Source organism: Pteropus medius, unplaced genomic scaffold, assembly GCF_902729225.1.
Source record: "Pteropus medius unplaced genomic scaffold, Ma_sr-lr_union100, whole genome shotgun sequence".
NCBI lineage: Eukaryota > Metazoa > Chordata > Mammalia > Chiroptera > Pteropodidae > Pteropus > Pteropus medius.
This window is the reverse complement of record NW_024352785.1, coordinates 5,902,540-5,919,094: the sequence shown is the minus strand read 5'-3', so window position 1 is coordinate 5,919,094 and position 16,555 is coordinate 5,902,540. Positions and strand designations below refer to the sequence as shown.

General features: G+C 34.7%; 1 protein-coding gene and 1 long non-coding RNA gene across 2 annotated transcripts in view; both read right to left on the bottom strand.

Moving 5' to 3' along the window:
- The window catches only part of MAN2A1 (mannosidase alpha class 2A member 1), a 151,568-nt gene that overhangs the window by 26,053 nt on the left and 108,960 nt on the right, over positions 1-16,555 (bottom strand). The window contains exons 14-17 of the mRNA XM_039848417.1: positions 15,913-16,131; positions 15,127-15,249; positions 12,548-12,662; positions 279-412 (exon numbers count right to left, since the gene is read on the bottom strand). Coding sequence (XP_039704351.1) covers positions 279-412; positions 12,548-12,662; positions 15,127-15,249; positions 15,913-16,131 — 591 coding nt within the window. The remainder of the gene's footprint in view (positions 1-278; positions 413-12,547; positions 12,663-15,126; positions 15,250-15,912; positions 16,132-16,555) is intronic.
- Positions 1,127-9,541, bottom strand: LOC120590806 (uncharacterized). Its single transcript, XR_005649774.1, has 2 exons — positions 6,499-9,541; positions 1,127-6,447 (listed from the first exon to the last, which is right to left on the bottom strand). It is a non-coding gene; the product is annotated as an uncharacterized LOC120590806 (long non-coding RNA).

Below are 16,555 nucleotides of genomic sequence, written 5' to 3'. Positions count from 1 at the left end.
AGGGTATTTAACATGCATAATGGTCAACAAATCTTCCTTTGAAAAAATAAATCCTTACAAATAGATACTCTATAAAATAGTCTATAATATATTTGTTCTAATTTTGGAAATCTGGTTAATACAGAACCTACAAGTGCCTGTTAAAATTCAGTTTTATTTTAGAAATAATTTGCAAACTTAAGCATGTTTTTCAAAGGATCCAAAATTAACTGGCCCATTACCATATATAAGTTACACACTAACTTATCCATTACTTAGACATTTTAAAAGAAAATCACCTGGTATCCATTTAGGTCCGTAAAAAATCTGTTTTGGCTGTTTATGCTAGAAGAAATTCTCATTGCAATCTCATAGTTCTGTTCTTTTCGGATGTCCACAATATTTGAAACTTCCACAGACTGTCCTTCTATTCCTAAATTTAAAATAAAATACACATTAATAGAAATTAATTGCCCTACTTTTCTTAAATATACTACACAGAACTCCTTCCAAAGTTACATATATTTTCCTGTTTTCTACCTCCTATCTTTACCATCTCTCATTTGCTAAGTGATGTCACAATTCACCTCTTCTTTTTTTCTTTTTTTAAATATCAGATGGTAGATTGCATTTATTCAGGTATACATACAACTTAACGGAAGGATGTAGAGGTTGGGATGAGATAAATGTAGATGAAATATAACATGCAAATGATTCTCCAATGAGTTCTAGAGGAGAAAGATGATATTAAATGAGAAAAGTCAGCCCCACTACAGGCCAGTGCATCTCTTGTCTTAACTGCTATTCCCCAACAGAGCCATTTGAACCTACTTCTTCACCATTCTCTCCTTCACACACTGGAAATGATAAGCAGTGAAATTTATACTTTGTTGGTTCAAGAGACAGTGTATTATTGCCCATGATCTATATCTAGGAAAAGAGATGGGAGATCCAATAAGAGGATTTATGGCTGAAACTGATATTACCATATTAGTATTTTGGAGTAAAATCTGGAGAGCTCCCGAGAAGTTTAATCAATTTTAATTAAGTTTAGTATCTCTTAGGACCCCCTGTTATGGAATATTTCATTGTGCATTTTGCTATATAAAGCAGAAGACAGCTTGAAAAGGTCCCAGATGTATTAGACTTTTTTTTTTTTTTTTTTGGATTAAGCCTAAAGTGTTTACTAAATTCTATCTATCATGCTGCCCTAACTGCATTGTTAGGTCCTTGGTGAAGCCTTGGGTCTATTTCAGAGATGGAGAGAGGAGTTATAAAGAAACCTAGCATTCTTCATACAGGTCAATTGTGTATAAAAGATATTACAGGATCTTCTAAGAAAGAGAGCAATTAGGAAAGCGGTCGAAAGAAGAAAGGCTGGCCCTATTCTATTTCATACAGTGGAATTTTTCTGAGATTCCAAGACACTTACTGGACACTTACCTGCAGTTGTTACTCATTACCTAATTCTCTCTACTCGCACACAATCTGTCACTCTGTGCTGATAACCAATACACTCTTTAGACCAGCAGTCCCCAATCTTTTTGGCACCAGGGACCGGTGCTCCTACGAGAATCTAATGCCTGATGGTCTAAGGTGGAGCTGAGGCGATGAGGCTAGTTCTGGGGATTGGCTGCAAATACAGATAAAGCTTCATGGCCTGGGGATTGAGGACCCTTACTTTACATGAAGAGGGCTATGAAATGAAAAATAGGGAAAGGAAGGAAGAAGGGAGTAAGAAAGAGTTTTTCTAGGAGCCAAGAAGAAATCCCCAGAGCCTATAGAAGGCAACGGCAAACAGTTAAAGGAAATTTGAATATGTGGTATTTGTGGGAAAAAATGTCAATGCAACAGGTTTAGGCACTATAGGTTTATTTGAATAACAGTAGAAATTACGAAGTATAAATAATAATATGGTGGCAATACTGAACAGGCTGAAATCTCCATCAACAGGATTTTCAGAATGCTCACAGGAGTTCTTTTCTGGTAGGTGTTGCTCTTCCAACTCGGCCTCAATCAGAGCTGACTTCAGTTCCTTACTATGTTCATAAAGCTTTTGAGTATGGTCTCCATGAGTGGGGGTACCTTTTTCCCGCCCCTGCTTTATGGCCACAGTCTGAGCCACTAACCTCTGTCAGTTAAATATACACCTGTATCTCCTCCTGAGAATTTCCAGAAGAACCTACCAAGATAGCTGATCCAACTATCTCTGCTACTATTGGAAAGTTAAAAAAAAAATCACATACACTGAACAATGGTATCTTCTTTGAACTAGGAAATCTATTACCTTAAATGCAAATTTTTGTTTCAGTATGCTTATATTAACCAGAATATTGTTCAAAAACCAAATGAATTGTATACTGAATTTAATAGACAAGCTTCTACAAATGAACCAAAAATACTCCAAACGCAAAATGCAGGAAGAGGGATGATACTTACTACTCATGTAGCACTGGGGAAAACAGCAGGTAACAAGTAAACTCTAATCTACTAAAGCATTTGTAGGGTTCTTAGCACTGCTTTACGTTTTTTTCCTCTCTGGGTATTCTGTCAGGGGTCAACAGAATACATGATATAAAATAAACAGTCTTAATAAAGGAGAGCATTGTTAATTTCAAGTCATGGACCTCTGGAAAACAATTACAAAAAACATGCTTCTGAAAAAATTAATAATTTCACCTTACCTCTAGAAATAATAAATTATTTCCATTGAGAAAATCATCTTTCTCCAAATCAGTATTATGCTCAAATCCTGTTGTGGCAATGAATGCTTAAAGCTCCTTTAAAAAGAGCCTCTATGTCCATTGACAGTTCGACAAGACATCAATTTAAATTCTGTGCCAGAAGAGACTTATTTAACACAAGATCAAACTTAATATACATATATGAATAAACCAAATAAAACCTGTCATGGTAATAAATGCAAAGAGGTATCCTTGAGTTCTCAAAGAGAATTATTTTTTAAAGAAGAATATGTGGGAAGGAGAGAGAGAATTGCCAACTTTTCCTATTCTGCACCAAGAATTCCCTATATGAACCATGCTATTCCCAAAGAAGCTCATGGAATTGAGAGGAGAGGCCACAGGGAAGCAGGAGTACAAGCTCTGTGGTCCCAGTGGTCTGCTGGGTCTTTGCAGTATGTGGCAGCAAAAGGTATTTTTACCAAAGTGGTTCTACCTGAGCATGGATAACCAGGGCTTTCTAAGACTCTCTGTTTTTCCTTCATTCCTGGAAAAGAAAATAACTCCTACTTTATAAGAATAGTGCTGGGGGGTGATGCCATTCTCAGGTTTCGACAAAGAGAAGTGTCCTCTTGCTGCTAACACCTCACGTATGCCTCGTTGAAGACAGAACGTGGACTGCATATCCTTATTAGCACAGGCCATGTGAGGTAAGAACAGAGCCTGCCCACAGATGAAAAGCTACAATAGAAAAGCGAAAAAAGCAGTCTTTTGACTGCTTTTTTTTCTCCCCTCCCTGGGGCCTGTTAGCTTCTCATAAAGTGTCGTACACCCCATCTTTGCATTCCACTTTTTAACAATTTGGGTATGTAGTAGGTGCTAAATCACTATTAAACAAAACTAGTTAAGATGTGAGGCTGTCCCTCATTATGCAGAAGTGAGCTGACATGGGAAGAAATGAAAGGAATAAGGTAGCTCTCTGTCCAGGTAAAGAACGATTTGATGACAAAAGCTAATGCTGTGCTGATAGACTATAATAAACTTTATGCTGAAAACAGATACAAACACAATAGTATACATTTCTGCAGGTGCAAGAGAGAGAGAACATGCACAGGAGAGAACAGGTTAACTGTATTATCTCTGTTGAGCAGTGGATAGAGGTCAGGCACAGATTCAAGAGAAATTTTATTTTAGATTTGTAAAGTGTAAAATTTTTGTCAAGAGTATACATGTACATTATTTGTATTTATGTACATAAATATTTTGAAACATTTTTAAAAGAAGAATATTTTCTAAGAAGGCAGGAAAAAACCGGAACTAGGCAGGCAAGGGGTCAGGCTGGGATGCTGGAAGGCTGGGCTGTGACACAGGGAACATGCTTCAGGAATGCAACAGTCTCAGGCTCACAGGGTCTTAGAGTTACTCTCAAAATGGTGTTTGTTCTCTTTAGAGCTGTCTCCTACTGGGTGGAAAATGGAACCTTGCTATCTAATTGTTGTCCTCATCTCTTTTCTTTGAATCCGTGTCTGAACCATCACTGGCTGAGCCATCATCACTTTATAGCAGAAGTAGGACAATAACAGCTGGCATAAAAAACAGAGATTTTAAATATCTCCCTCCAATTTTGGGAGTATATTGTTTTGTATTTAAGTCATCAAAAATATAAAAATACCTTTACTACTATGAATTTACTTTTGTGACGTTGTTTTTGTGAACTTATGCAACTTAACTGAGAGTTGACACTCATGGTTATTAATGCTTTTAGTTCCACATATATATTTGAATGACGATTCTCATAACAATGGTAAATTTAGTAGGTCAATATGGAGATGTTTCTAAAAATGAAATATTATTATGACTATTTTTAAAAAAAATCTGAAGATACTGAAAATAAAAATGGTAATATTCTCACAACTGAATGACCTTTTTCTCCATGTTGACTTACCCAACTTATCATCCATTATAAGATCTAATTTATTCTCTGAGGTACTTGCTCATTTCCAGGTCTGTAAATGTTCACATTGATTATTTCTCCACAAGTGAAAATTTCAACATTTGCTTTCATGCATACAAATTTTAGTAAATTTCATCCCAAGTTTCAAATTTAAAAAAATGATGATGCATCACTTTGTTTTATTTATAAAGCACTGGATAAACAACTACCACTACTTATCGATCAACTTATAATAATAAGCTAGGCACAAGTCTACACATTTTATGCTTTTCCTTTTAATAATTCTCATAATGACATAAGGTAAATGCATAATAGGAAAACTATAACATTTTGATCATATGGATTGCAAATTCTGGTCAGAGATTATACTAATTAAGTGTGACATACTTAACCAAGGCCTAATAACTGAAAAATACACAACAAAACTAGAAAGCTATCTTTTTTTTCTAATAAACACTGATTTTAAGAAACAAGGTTTTTGGAAGCTGTGTTTTAGGGGAAATGATATCTACATCAGTAATATTTTTTAACCCATTTTTTGTTCAGAAAAAAAAGTGCAGCTCGCTGCCAGCATTAATTTAATTTTACATAAACACCTTCTTTGAGGCTGAAGCGAAACTGTTCTTTGAGCTATTTCTAAACAGAACTCGTTTCTAATCCTAACGTAACAAAATGTATACATAAATCAGATTCATCAAATGAATCTCCAGCTAACAACTCTTCGAGAATGATGTCAACATCTTGTGTAGAAATGCTACATTTTCTAGGATTTGACATTTTCAGCATTGGAGAATTACTATATTTTGTAAATTGAAACGTCACTACTAAAAACAGAATGCTATAAATAGAATGATGTTATTTGTTTGCAAAGATTATCGATATATTAGAGCAATTCGAAAATAATAAAAGTGAGATATTTCATGGCAGACTTTGGGGGTCAGGTTAGGACTGTAATCCACAAGTTATCTCAGGGTAAACACTGCAGGTGCATGCACCGTCAGCGAGTATTCTCGGGGTAAACGGGAAATGGGTTAAATCTCAAAGATACAGGTCTAACTAAAGCCTTCCCTTAGGAGGTGAATAAAACAGCTCACAGCCCCAGAGCCTTCTGTTACCTTCCCCATAATGCAGACTTGGGGTGGCCTAGGACAAGGGAGGGAAGAATCCTGGAATAATCAGGATGGTCCGTCCTCACTCCCTCCACACTGACAGTCATTCTGCACTCAACTACTTCCTGTTCTCCCAAACAAACGCCTTCTGAAGGCATCTTTAGTCAGGGAGCTTGGATTCCATGTACTCTCATTCCTTAAGCTGATCTGCCTGAAAGGGACCTGCCACGGAAGCATGTGGCTCTTCTTTTTCTTTTTACCACACTTTCACTATTCCTTTTCCCAACTTAAAAAAAAAAAAAAAAAAAGCAGCAGCAGCAGCATACCTCTCAGCTACCCTAACTCCAGTGGGGGCTGAACAAAGACAATTTGAAATATCGACATATAAAGAAAAACCAGAAGTCAACTTAAAAATATATAATGGCTGTAGAGTTCTTCAAATTCTTATAGGAACAAGGGAATCTCATCTAACCAACATGGTTTCATGTTCTTTTCCTCCCTTCTGCCCGATCAAGTGACATTTCTCTAAGACTTCACATCTCAACAACTCGATTCCTTATCAAATCTTCCCCAACTGTCCCAACCCTCAATGATCACTCTCATAACACTTACTGTCTAACTCATCTGCACATTGTCTAACTAACTGCACATCCTCTTCAGGAGATACAATATTTAGTGTGTGCCAGGCTTTATCTCTGTTAACTCAGTTAACCCTCTCACACTCCTATGAAGTAGACTCTGTTACTGTCACCATTTTCAGGATGATGAAACAAACCAAGGTCTGACAGTTAATAACAAGGGCAAGATCAATCAGCTAGTAAGTAGCTAAGCCGGAATGGAAGCTGGGATGAAATGCTGGTGGGCTGACTCCAGAGTCTGAGTTTTTTACCGTCAGACTTCCCCTGGGTTTCCCATCCTGTACCCTTCATTGGAGTTTAGTACACATTTATGGGGGATGCTGTTTCCTTGCTAAGAAGCTATGCCTTCAATGCAGCAGCTGCTGTCAGCCCCCAAGATAACCTCTGAGTTCTGATTTTGTGTAACCAGAATGTGCTTATAGTCCCTAAAATAACCTTCTCTTTCATGCCTGTAGGGAATAATCAGATTCGACACATAGCAACTTATTTCAATTTTTAAAAGTTCCAATTAACAGCAAAAAAATCCTTAGCAGTCAATTGCATATTATGATATTCCAAAAATGTCTTAATTACCTAAGTCTGCCTACCCATAACTTAATGCTTTTTACTCTTAAATCAAACTAAATATGGAATGTAGTCCTGGGAAAAAATGAGAGATTGATTGCAAACCCTTTTAATATCCTCATGGATCTTTTTATGGAAATAAAAACAACTTCAGTGACGCTCTGAGACCTTGTTTACAAGTGGGAGGATTCCGGCAATGGGAATTCAAGCAACTTTAGAAGATGAATTTAGAAGCAGGGAGTCAAGCACCAGAGAGACTTTATATGATACTAAATTTTGTAAAGACTCTGTGATGGATATACTTAATTGGTCATCTAGTCTTTCTATAGTTTAAGTAACTGAGTCCCTAAGAAAATAAAAAACAAAGTCAAGGTCATTCTAGTTTGCTTAGAGGTGAAACTGGATCTCTAGAATTTGGATCTCTTATTCTAATACGATTATCTTACACATTTAACTAAATGAAATACATTTTGACTCTCTATAAGTCAAAGGTCATATTATAAATCCATTTAGGTATATTTAAAACAGATAAAAAAAAACAACAACTAAGCAACCTCTCTTTGATTGCTAAATATGCCTATGCAAGTAAATTTTAAGTCACTACAGCCAAAGGAAAGTCTTTTCTTCCATACTTTTTGATGGCAGTTCATTACATTTTACCTCCAGGCTACTTGCTTTCTTTTAGCAAAATCCATTACATACAGTACTCTTATAATATGTTGGTGGAAAATAGGCTAAAAGATTGCATTTAAGGTATTTCTCCTAAGAGTTGAAACACGGTTTATACACATTCGCTCACTAGCTCACAAACACCTGCCTAGGAGAACATAGTCCTGGCGGGTGTGGGGAAGGGTGAGAATAAACCTTGAAGGTATACATTATAACAGATATGGAATCTGAACCTTATGCCAGTGAAAATGTACATGACACATTGGTAACCCATAGCAATCTAATTCTTCAAACTGGCTGCTGATGTCAGAAAACTAGGGCACCAAAGTCTAATAATTACAGCTCTGAAGACAAATGAAGCCACAGCAAGCAAATGTCACTTTCTGATCATTGTGTCACTGCAAAGTACGTACTTTTTGTGATGCTACAGCATCAAATATAGCACAAGGGGATACAGGGGCTTCTGCTTGCATCATATTCTAATCCAAGATTAACGACAAAAGCTAAAGTAGCCTATCTGGTTAACATTTAAAGCTTTAATTTAATGAAAGATGATTACACCACAAGAAAAATTAATTCCCACCTCTCCCATCTTTTCCTCTAGAAAAATATTATTTTCTACAAATGAAATAATCTTTTGAAATCATAAAATAGTTCTCAAAGGACATTCATTAAATACAGTCGCCATGAAATGGATTTCTTATTTAACCTGATAGAAGGCAAGCATTATGTTTCATTAGAAATATCTGAAACCACTCTGATCTTTTGGAGCTTTTAAAGCTAGTGAGCACAAGATTTCCTCTAATTTAATATTTCTAGAAATCTTTTGAGTGTTATGTCTGAATGATAATGAAAAGAAAAATACAGTGCATTTTAATAGCTGAAGTGATGTTAAGAGAGACTTTGAACAGCAACTCTTACTATTTTCATCATCTAGAGAAAATGCAAATAGAGAAACTGAAGTTAAATATCAAACCCAAAACAAAACCAGGAAGCAGGGTTGAACCCAGGCCTCCCTTTTGAAACAACTGACCACCTCATCTTTCTACATAAATATATAATTTGGAAAATGTTGTTTGATTTTGTTCTTGATTCTGTTTCTTCTCGAGGCATAATTTGAGCAAAAGTTACTTTGGGGAGAAAAGAGTCAAAGATTAACTGAAAAAGAGACAGGAATTTAAGACTCTTTCGTCAGGTTTGCATTACTTTCGTTTTGCAAACCTTTAACTAAATTTAAAGGTTTAATATAGACACTCAAAAAAGACAATCCATAACATTAACTCATTTTCTGTTTCTTTACTCATGTTGCTGAGAGATAACAAAATCTTTTGTATAATTAACTGGTTTAGTAAACTAACACAATTATAATATGTAACCATACAATAGTGATAGTCTTTCTTCCCCAACCACCATTTCCTCTGGGTCATATATTTGGAACTAAAAACCAATAAACTCTAGTCACTAACACTCCTCCAAGTAACTGCATCTGGTCAGTTTAAAAGGGGCAAAATTAGCATATATCCAGAAAGTTTAATAAGTTAAATTCGAGAATAGACATTTGTTATTTTAAGAAATGTTAAACAAAAGTCAATCTACAAAACCATGGAAGTTGGCTGAAGTTTTCTGTACCCAGGTTGAAAAGCCGCATTCTATTTATGCATTTTGATCAATCGCCCAGAGGCCAAAGATTAAAACACTGAAGAATTTTCAAGTATTTCTTAGTACAGATGCTTTGGCACAGCATAACCAAAAACCTTTAGGGTAGCTCACATGCCTAGAGAGTCAAACACTCAAAGGACTTCACAACTTTGCCATAGGTTTTGATTAGTGATTTAATTAAAACCCCAATGAACCAGGATCTAGACAACCCGAGCTCTGCTTTATGAAAGACATGAATAGATGGAAGTGGGTCTCACAGGCTACTGAGAGAAAGATCCACCTCCACAATTGGGCCAATTCTCTTACAGGAGGGAGACTTGGAAGGGTATACAGTTTGGAAGAAAGCCTTTCATGTTGGAAAAAAAAATGCTCTGGGTTTGAGAAAGCAAAAATAAAGATTGATACATTGCTTTAAATAGTTATATATGCTGGTTTCAGGTTCAATCAAGGCAAGTACAGTAAAACTGATCTGGAGAAGCACTCTTCACATTATACTTAAGTTATTTATCTGTCATTTCCCACTAACTTCTGAAGCTTTCTGCTTTCAAGCCACAAAAATTAAATATTAAGAAAAAAAGTGCCTCAGCTCAAGTTTATGCTACCCACTGAGACATCCAGAGGCAAAATGAGGTTCGTGTATTTATTTATTAGTATTGTTAGGCTAATACTCTAAGTGCCCTGTTCAGAACAATCAGTTTCTTAACTGATTAATCTGAGCGCCAGCACTACCAACCAGGAGTGAGTTAAATCTTGGTGGCCTCTGATCCTGCTAACGAGCTATTAGTGTTCTTAGCAGCATTAGTCACAGTGGCCAGGACATGGAAGCAACCGAAATGTCCCAAGACAGATGAATGGCTAGAGAAGCTGTGGTACACATATACAATGAAATATTACTCAGCCATAAGAAGAGATGAAATACTGCCATTTGCGACAACATGGATGGACCTCGAGATAATCATGCTATGCGAAATAAGCCAGACAGAAAAAGTTGAAAACCGCTTATCACTTAAATGTGGGATATAAATCTAAAAAGAAGAAACAAACATGATGAAAAACAGACTTATGGACATGGATAGTGGACTAGTGGTTACTAGAGGTGGGGGCGGAGTGAGGAGGTAGATGGGGTGAAGGGGGTCGAATATGCGGTGACGGAAAGAAATGTAACTATGGGTGGTAAACATGATGCAATATATATATGACTTACTGTTGAATTGTACACTTGAAACATTGAATTCTGTTAATCAATGTCACCATAAAAGCTAGTCAGCTGCTGGGCATTTCCAACTGCCGAGAAGGGGAGAGGAGAAAAGACAAGTATTTAGTTCTAAGGAGTGCATGATTGTTGGAATAAGTAAACAAGCAAGTTAGAGCTATTAATTTACAAAATGACCACGGGGGTATGATGGCAAACTAGACTTATATCTACAGCAGCAGAAGACAGCTAAGTTACAGAAACCATCCTTTGATATAAGATCCATATCTCTTGGACAACCCGAAAAACTAAGATGCTGCAGTGACAGTGATAGAAGCAAATAAAAGCAAAAGCAATTAAGCAAATATACTTGATTGAAAAGTTGAAATTTTCTGATGTGCTGCTTCAGCATTTACTCTGATACATGGCCTATCTCTAAATATAACTGATGAAAAACACTGGCAAACCAAGCTTGATGGCATAGTGGGTGCCATGCTGTACTCAAGGAAGAACTTGTTTATTAAAAAACCAATAGTGCCAAGCAAATTTAAAAGTAGGCAAGTGCATCTCCTGTCTGATGATGCGATTTTCTGCCCAGAATTTTGTTAATCAATGTCACCATAAAAAAAAAAAAAAAAAAAAAAGCTATCAGTCAGCTGCTGGGCATTTCCAACTGCCGAGAAGGGCTCTCAAAGATGTTAAACAAAGGCTTACATACGACTACAAAGGGATGGGTGGTCAAAAATATTGTTTCTGACTTACTAGAAGTTTTGGGAAACTCAATAAAAGATTATTTCAGAACTACAGACTTTCTTGTAGGTAGCAGAATGATTGTTGATAACTGCAGAAGTCACATTTAGGACATGGCGTTACTGTCTAGTATAATTTTCCCATCTTCCAGAAGACCTTTTACTTCTTGATTCAACCTACGAATCATGAGTTATTCTGAAAACATATCACATTATTAACTAAGAAGTCATGTGAGAAAGATTATCCATACCCGAAATTCTAATAAAAAGCAAACATTAATGAAATTTGTAGTTTAAAAAAATGAAAGTGAAATTAAATTTAGACACTGAAATTAGTAAACTAAACTTCAGCTCAGAAATTCCCTGAACATAGTACCCTTTGATTCCCCACAATACCTAAAATGTAAATAGTGCCTGCCCATATATCTTATCATTATTTTGTACAATGCTTCATTGTCTATTCAGTATGAAGACTCAGAGAATGATATTTTTCCTTTTCTAATTTTTTCAGCTTATCTAACAGCAAAGAAAAATTTAAAGTGGCATTTTCATGAGGTCTTTTCTAAGAGAGTTGATACTATGGTAAATGGCCTGGTTACTGGGATTAAATTTGTGGTTGGAAAAGTACTCCATCCTAAAAACACTGAACTTGAAATCAACCAATGTAACTGTACAATTCCAAGAGTGTTTGGGAACCAGAGCTCTACCCAGGTCCTCTGGAGGGACCAGTGCTAAGGCCCACAGTTCAGTTCCTAAAGGGATAAAAGGCTATCTCCTATCGCTTGGTTAATAAAGATGCTGCTTAACATTGTCCTAAAGCAATACACAATTGCCTGATTTTATACTCTAACAGTTGAAGAGTTATAAACAAACAGAACTAGTTTAGAACATTCTTTTAAAGCTAAATTCCAGTGATATCTGCTATTGCAATACATTCTATATTTAAGGCAGGCCACGCGCGCGTGTATGTATGTGTGTGTGTATGTGAGTGACTCACTAATTGAAAACCGTATTTGACATAATTTCCGTTCTATAAAATAAAAAAAAACTGTTTTTATATCTTAGAAATAAAGTTTCCAGTTAATGAGCTCATGACTAAGACTAATATTGCTATAGGAAAGAGAAGACATACAGAAAAAAAAAACATGTATATGTAGGAAGAGTTAACTGTTTTACCATTTTTGATTCTCAAAGGGCAAATATATTTTAAATCATACGAGAAGTATGACATCAAGTTTAGACATTATATCATCTCAAAAAACCAACTGCTAATTTATTAAAAACAACACAAGAAAAGCAAGAATTCAAGAACCAGTATACATGTTTCACATCTATGTTTCTCTGTTTTCTTACCCTGTATGTTGTACAGTCGGACTCTATGGGTAACATGTTCAAAAAAGCAAGTCACATCAGAATAAAACTTTCCACGTTGCACTCTGATAAGGGGCAGTGTTGTGTAAACATAAGGCTGAGGAGGAAATGACATTTTTAAGAAAAATATTTTGGCTTTTAACTTTTCCAAGAAATGTTTATTATAGTTTCCAAAATGGCAAATACACATCACCTGACGTTTGCATATTTAAGTAAAAACCAAATCTCACAAAGTATCAGAATACACACTGCTATAAAAGTTGAATATAAAGGTTTTGCATTTTACAAAAATTGCCGAAAATAGAAAATAAAAATGTGTACAACTCGATTGGCCTAGATCTATGAACATTCCTCCCAGCTATAAAAATTTCTCATTAAAATCTTTCCATATGGTCCATATGTTATTTATTAGAAAGAGCAATCTTTATACATCAGTGACATTTTTCTGGCAAATATTTAATATAATCATGGCCCCCTAATGTTCAGGGATCAGGGCAAGTGGCAAGGATGACCAGAGGGAGCCACCTAAATAAACAGGAAGCAGGATTCTGAAACACAGTTTAATCACAGCTAGGTTTACTACTCTATAAACATACTGCCCTTTAACTTGAAAAAACTAGCTGAATATAAAGCAAATTTATAAACTTGAAAAAACTATAGTAACCACTGATTTAGTTTTCATTATTTAGAATTCAAGAAAATATGGGACTAAAACACATAACTTATGTGATACAGGAACAAATTTAAAGCATTCATGAAGTTACATTTTCTTAAGTATTACATACTTTAGAAGTTTCAACAATAGCATAAAAAGCTAGCCTTGCAATGTGAACTACTTAAGTAGCATCAGATTTTCAGAACTGTGCAATTTTCTTCCATATTTACCTCTTTGGCTAGAGAAAAATATCTTGGAATTAATATAATGGCTTTATAGTTCACAAAATTCTTGCACCTAGTTACCACAGAGCTAGAAATTAATGGAGGAGGATGAAACCTGGGATGGTGATTTCTGGGCTCTTGTCTTTTTCTGATTCGAGATGCCTCTTTCCCTGATGTTCTTTTATTTTCTCTTTGTAAACATGATAATTCTCTTTATCTTTCTATCTAATATCAAAAGTACTTAAAGGTAATTTTCATAAATTAGTTACTATTATCCATGCATATATTTCATAGTACAGCTACTTTTTTTTTCCAAAGTGTAAGAACAGTCAATCAAAACAAAATGCCTAATGACAAAAGCCGTTAAGTGAGAAAACACTGACACAGCTTATAGTTAGGATCCACTGCCCATTCTGGAATGCCTACTGTGTGCTGTAGATTCCCTTTAATTCCTCACAATGAAAAACAACAACAACAAAACTAGAATCCTTAGCATAGCCAACGCAATCCCTTAAAATCTACATTTCATTTTGCTGAGCAGGCTTTTCTAAATTGTAGAACAAAAGTAACTTTTTCAGGCAATAAAATATGGAGAATATATAACTTATCTTGAAGTGGAGAAAGCCTGAGGAAATCTAAATAAAAAAATACAGACTTGACTGAACAAAATTTAAAAACTACTGTAACAGAAAAATAAAAATAAAAAATTAAATTAAATCACACTTGAGAAAATTTTGCAATATTTGAAAAAGGGTTAATTTTATCATATATAAAGAATACATACAGATCTATAAGTCATACCAATAGAAAAATGATCAAAGAACTTAAAAGCTCACAAAAGAAATATAAAAGATAAAAGTAAAAAAAGTTTAATAAGTTTTAACAAATAAAAAAAGTTTAACCTCACTAATCATCACAAAAATGTTAACAGCAAAATATTTTTCACCTATTATTACAGGTAAAGCTTTTAATATGGCTAATTCTTGGAATGGTATATTAGAGAGCTACTCTCAAAAAATGCTGGTAGGAGTGAATATGCATCCTAGATAAGAAGTACATATCAAAATCCTTAAAATGCTTCATCCACTGACATAAAATGACTCTTCTACAAAGTTATTCTCAGGAAATAATCAGCATTGCATAAAAAATGCTACAACGAAAGTTCATCACAATGTTACAGCAGTAAAGCAGTGGCAGAAAATGTACATATACAACAATAGGAAATTCTCTTTCACACAATTATAGCTATCAACTACAGTCACTAGGTTATACATTAGATCCTCAGTCCTTATTCATCTTAGAGTTGAAAGTTTTTAAACACAACAGTGCATATTAAAATTGTGGTTTCAAAGAATATACCATCAGATTGTTAGCACTGTCACAATGAAAAATATGTAATGCAGTAAGACAAAACTTGAAAATGGGGGGAAAAAAGGATATGTATAAAACAAAAGACTAAAAAATACATCAAAATGCTGGTAGTGGTTTTCACGGGCTTATGGAATAGTTGGTAAATTTTGTTTTCTCCAGTTTTCTGCATTTGCAAAATGTGCCAAAATTGACATATACTATCTTTTCAGCTTACAGGGAATTTTTTTTTTTTTTTTAAAGTACTATAAGTTAAGAAAAATGGCTCAGTGGGTAATCTTATTTTTCTAGAATAACTCAGTTTATTAGCTTACCTTGGCTTCCCCATCAGGTAAGAAGAGGTAGGCACCGCTTTTGTCCTTTTTACTTGTGGTCCCATACCATGAAAATTGTACTTTTACTTCATGACGTTTACCATCTTCTTTATTTATCATTTCCTAAAGATAAAAATTTTAAAGGCAACGCACTATTAAGACATTAACGATGTTCCTTCTAGTTCCATGTATATGTCAATTTAAAAAGTTACTTCACTGAAAAATGCTAACAGTCTCTAATATTCATAATTCTTGAACAAATATCCAAAATTTTACACTTCACCTTAGAATTTAACGCCTTCGCAATAGAGACAAAAAATCAGAACACACTTCATCAAGGAAGAGATACATAAGACATCTACCAGTGTTTCTCAAACTTTATATAGTAAAGGAGTAGGCTTATTTTTTATTTCCCAATTGCATGAACCAATATTTTTGTAAGGTACAATAAAAATGAGATACCATAATATTAAATTTAAAGTTATATACCAAATATACAATCAAATCTTTTATTAGATTCAGTAGGCATAAATTTACTCTGTCAAATTGTTTTCAGTTTCTGTAAACATTTCTAAACAGTCATAGCCTCTTATCTTGTGGACCAATAACAAACAGTTCACAAAGCAGCACCAACCATAGGCAGTCACTATGGACCACAAGAAGAAGGTTCATAAAGTTCATTTATCTTTTCTCCCAAAGTATTGGTGTAGAATATTTCTCTTCTGCATAAGTAATCTACACACATTAAAATAAAATGATAAACCTTGTATGAATTTCAGAACATACCTCCATAAGTCCAGACTGACCAAACCGAAGCTTAATAAAAGAGTTCTCTATAGTTATATCCTCTTCAGCACCTTTCATATTCTTCATGTTGAAAATTCCTTTATATTCTATGTTATTGTTATACAGGACATATTCAGCTAAATGTGGATTTGAACTTGTTGATTGTGAAACGGTATATACTTGCAATCCCAATGGTGGCATCTGTGCTGGAAAAGAGATCTTTAAAAGATAGAAGAGGGAATTTGTTAAAGAAAAACGTAATCTGAAAGGAAGACCATTTATACTTCTAATGAAAACAACAAACTACCATACTTTTTAGAAAGAGAAAACAATATTATTCTATAAATGTTCTCATAACACACATGTAGAATATCTATATCTCAGTTTATCCAACTTCAAGTTGTCAGGACTATCAAAGGTATTAATGTTTTCACTCAATAAGTGAAATTATGTGACCATCCTCAATTGCCCTACAGAGCTCTTAATGAATGTTCAGAGGGGGAAATTCTCTGTGACGGTAAGGGCTTACTGTGAACAATGATTTTTCCTAATTATTAGAGATCTTTTTACAATACTAAATTTCAGTACATTAAAATTAAAAATGGTTAATGCAATAATATAAATATTAAGCACAATAGTTCAG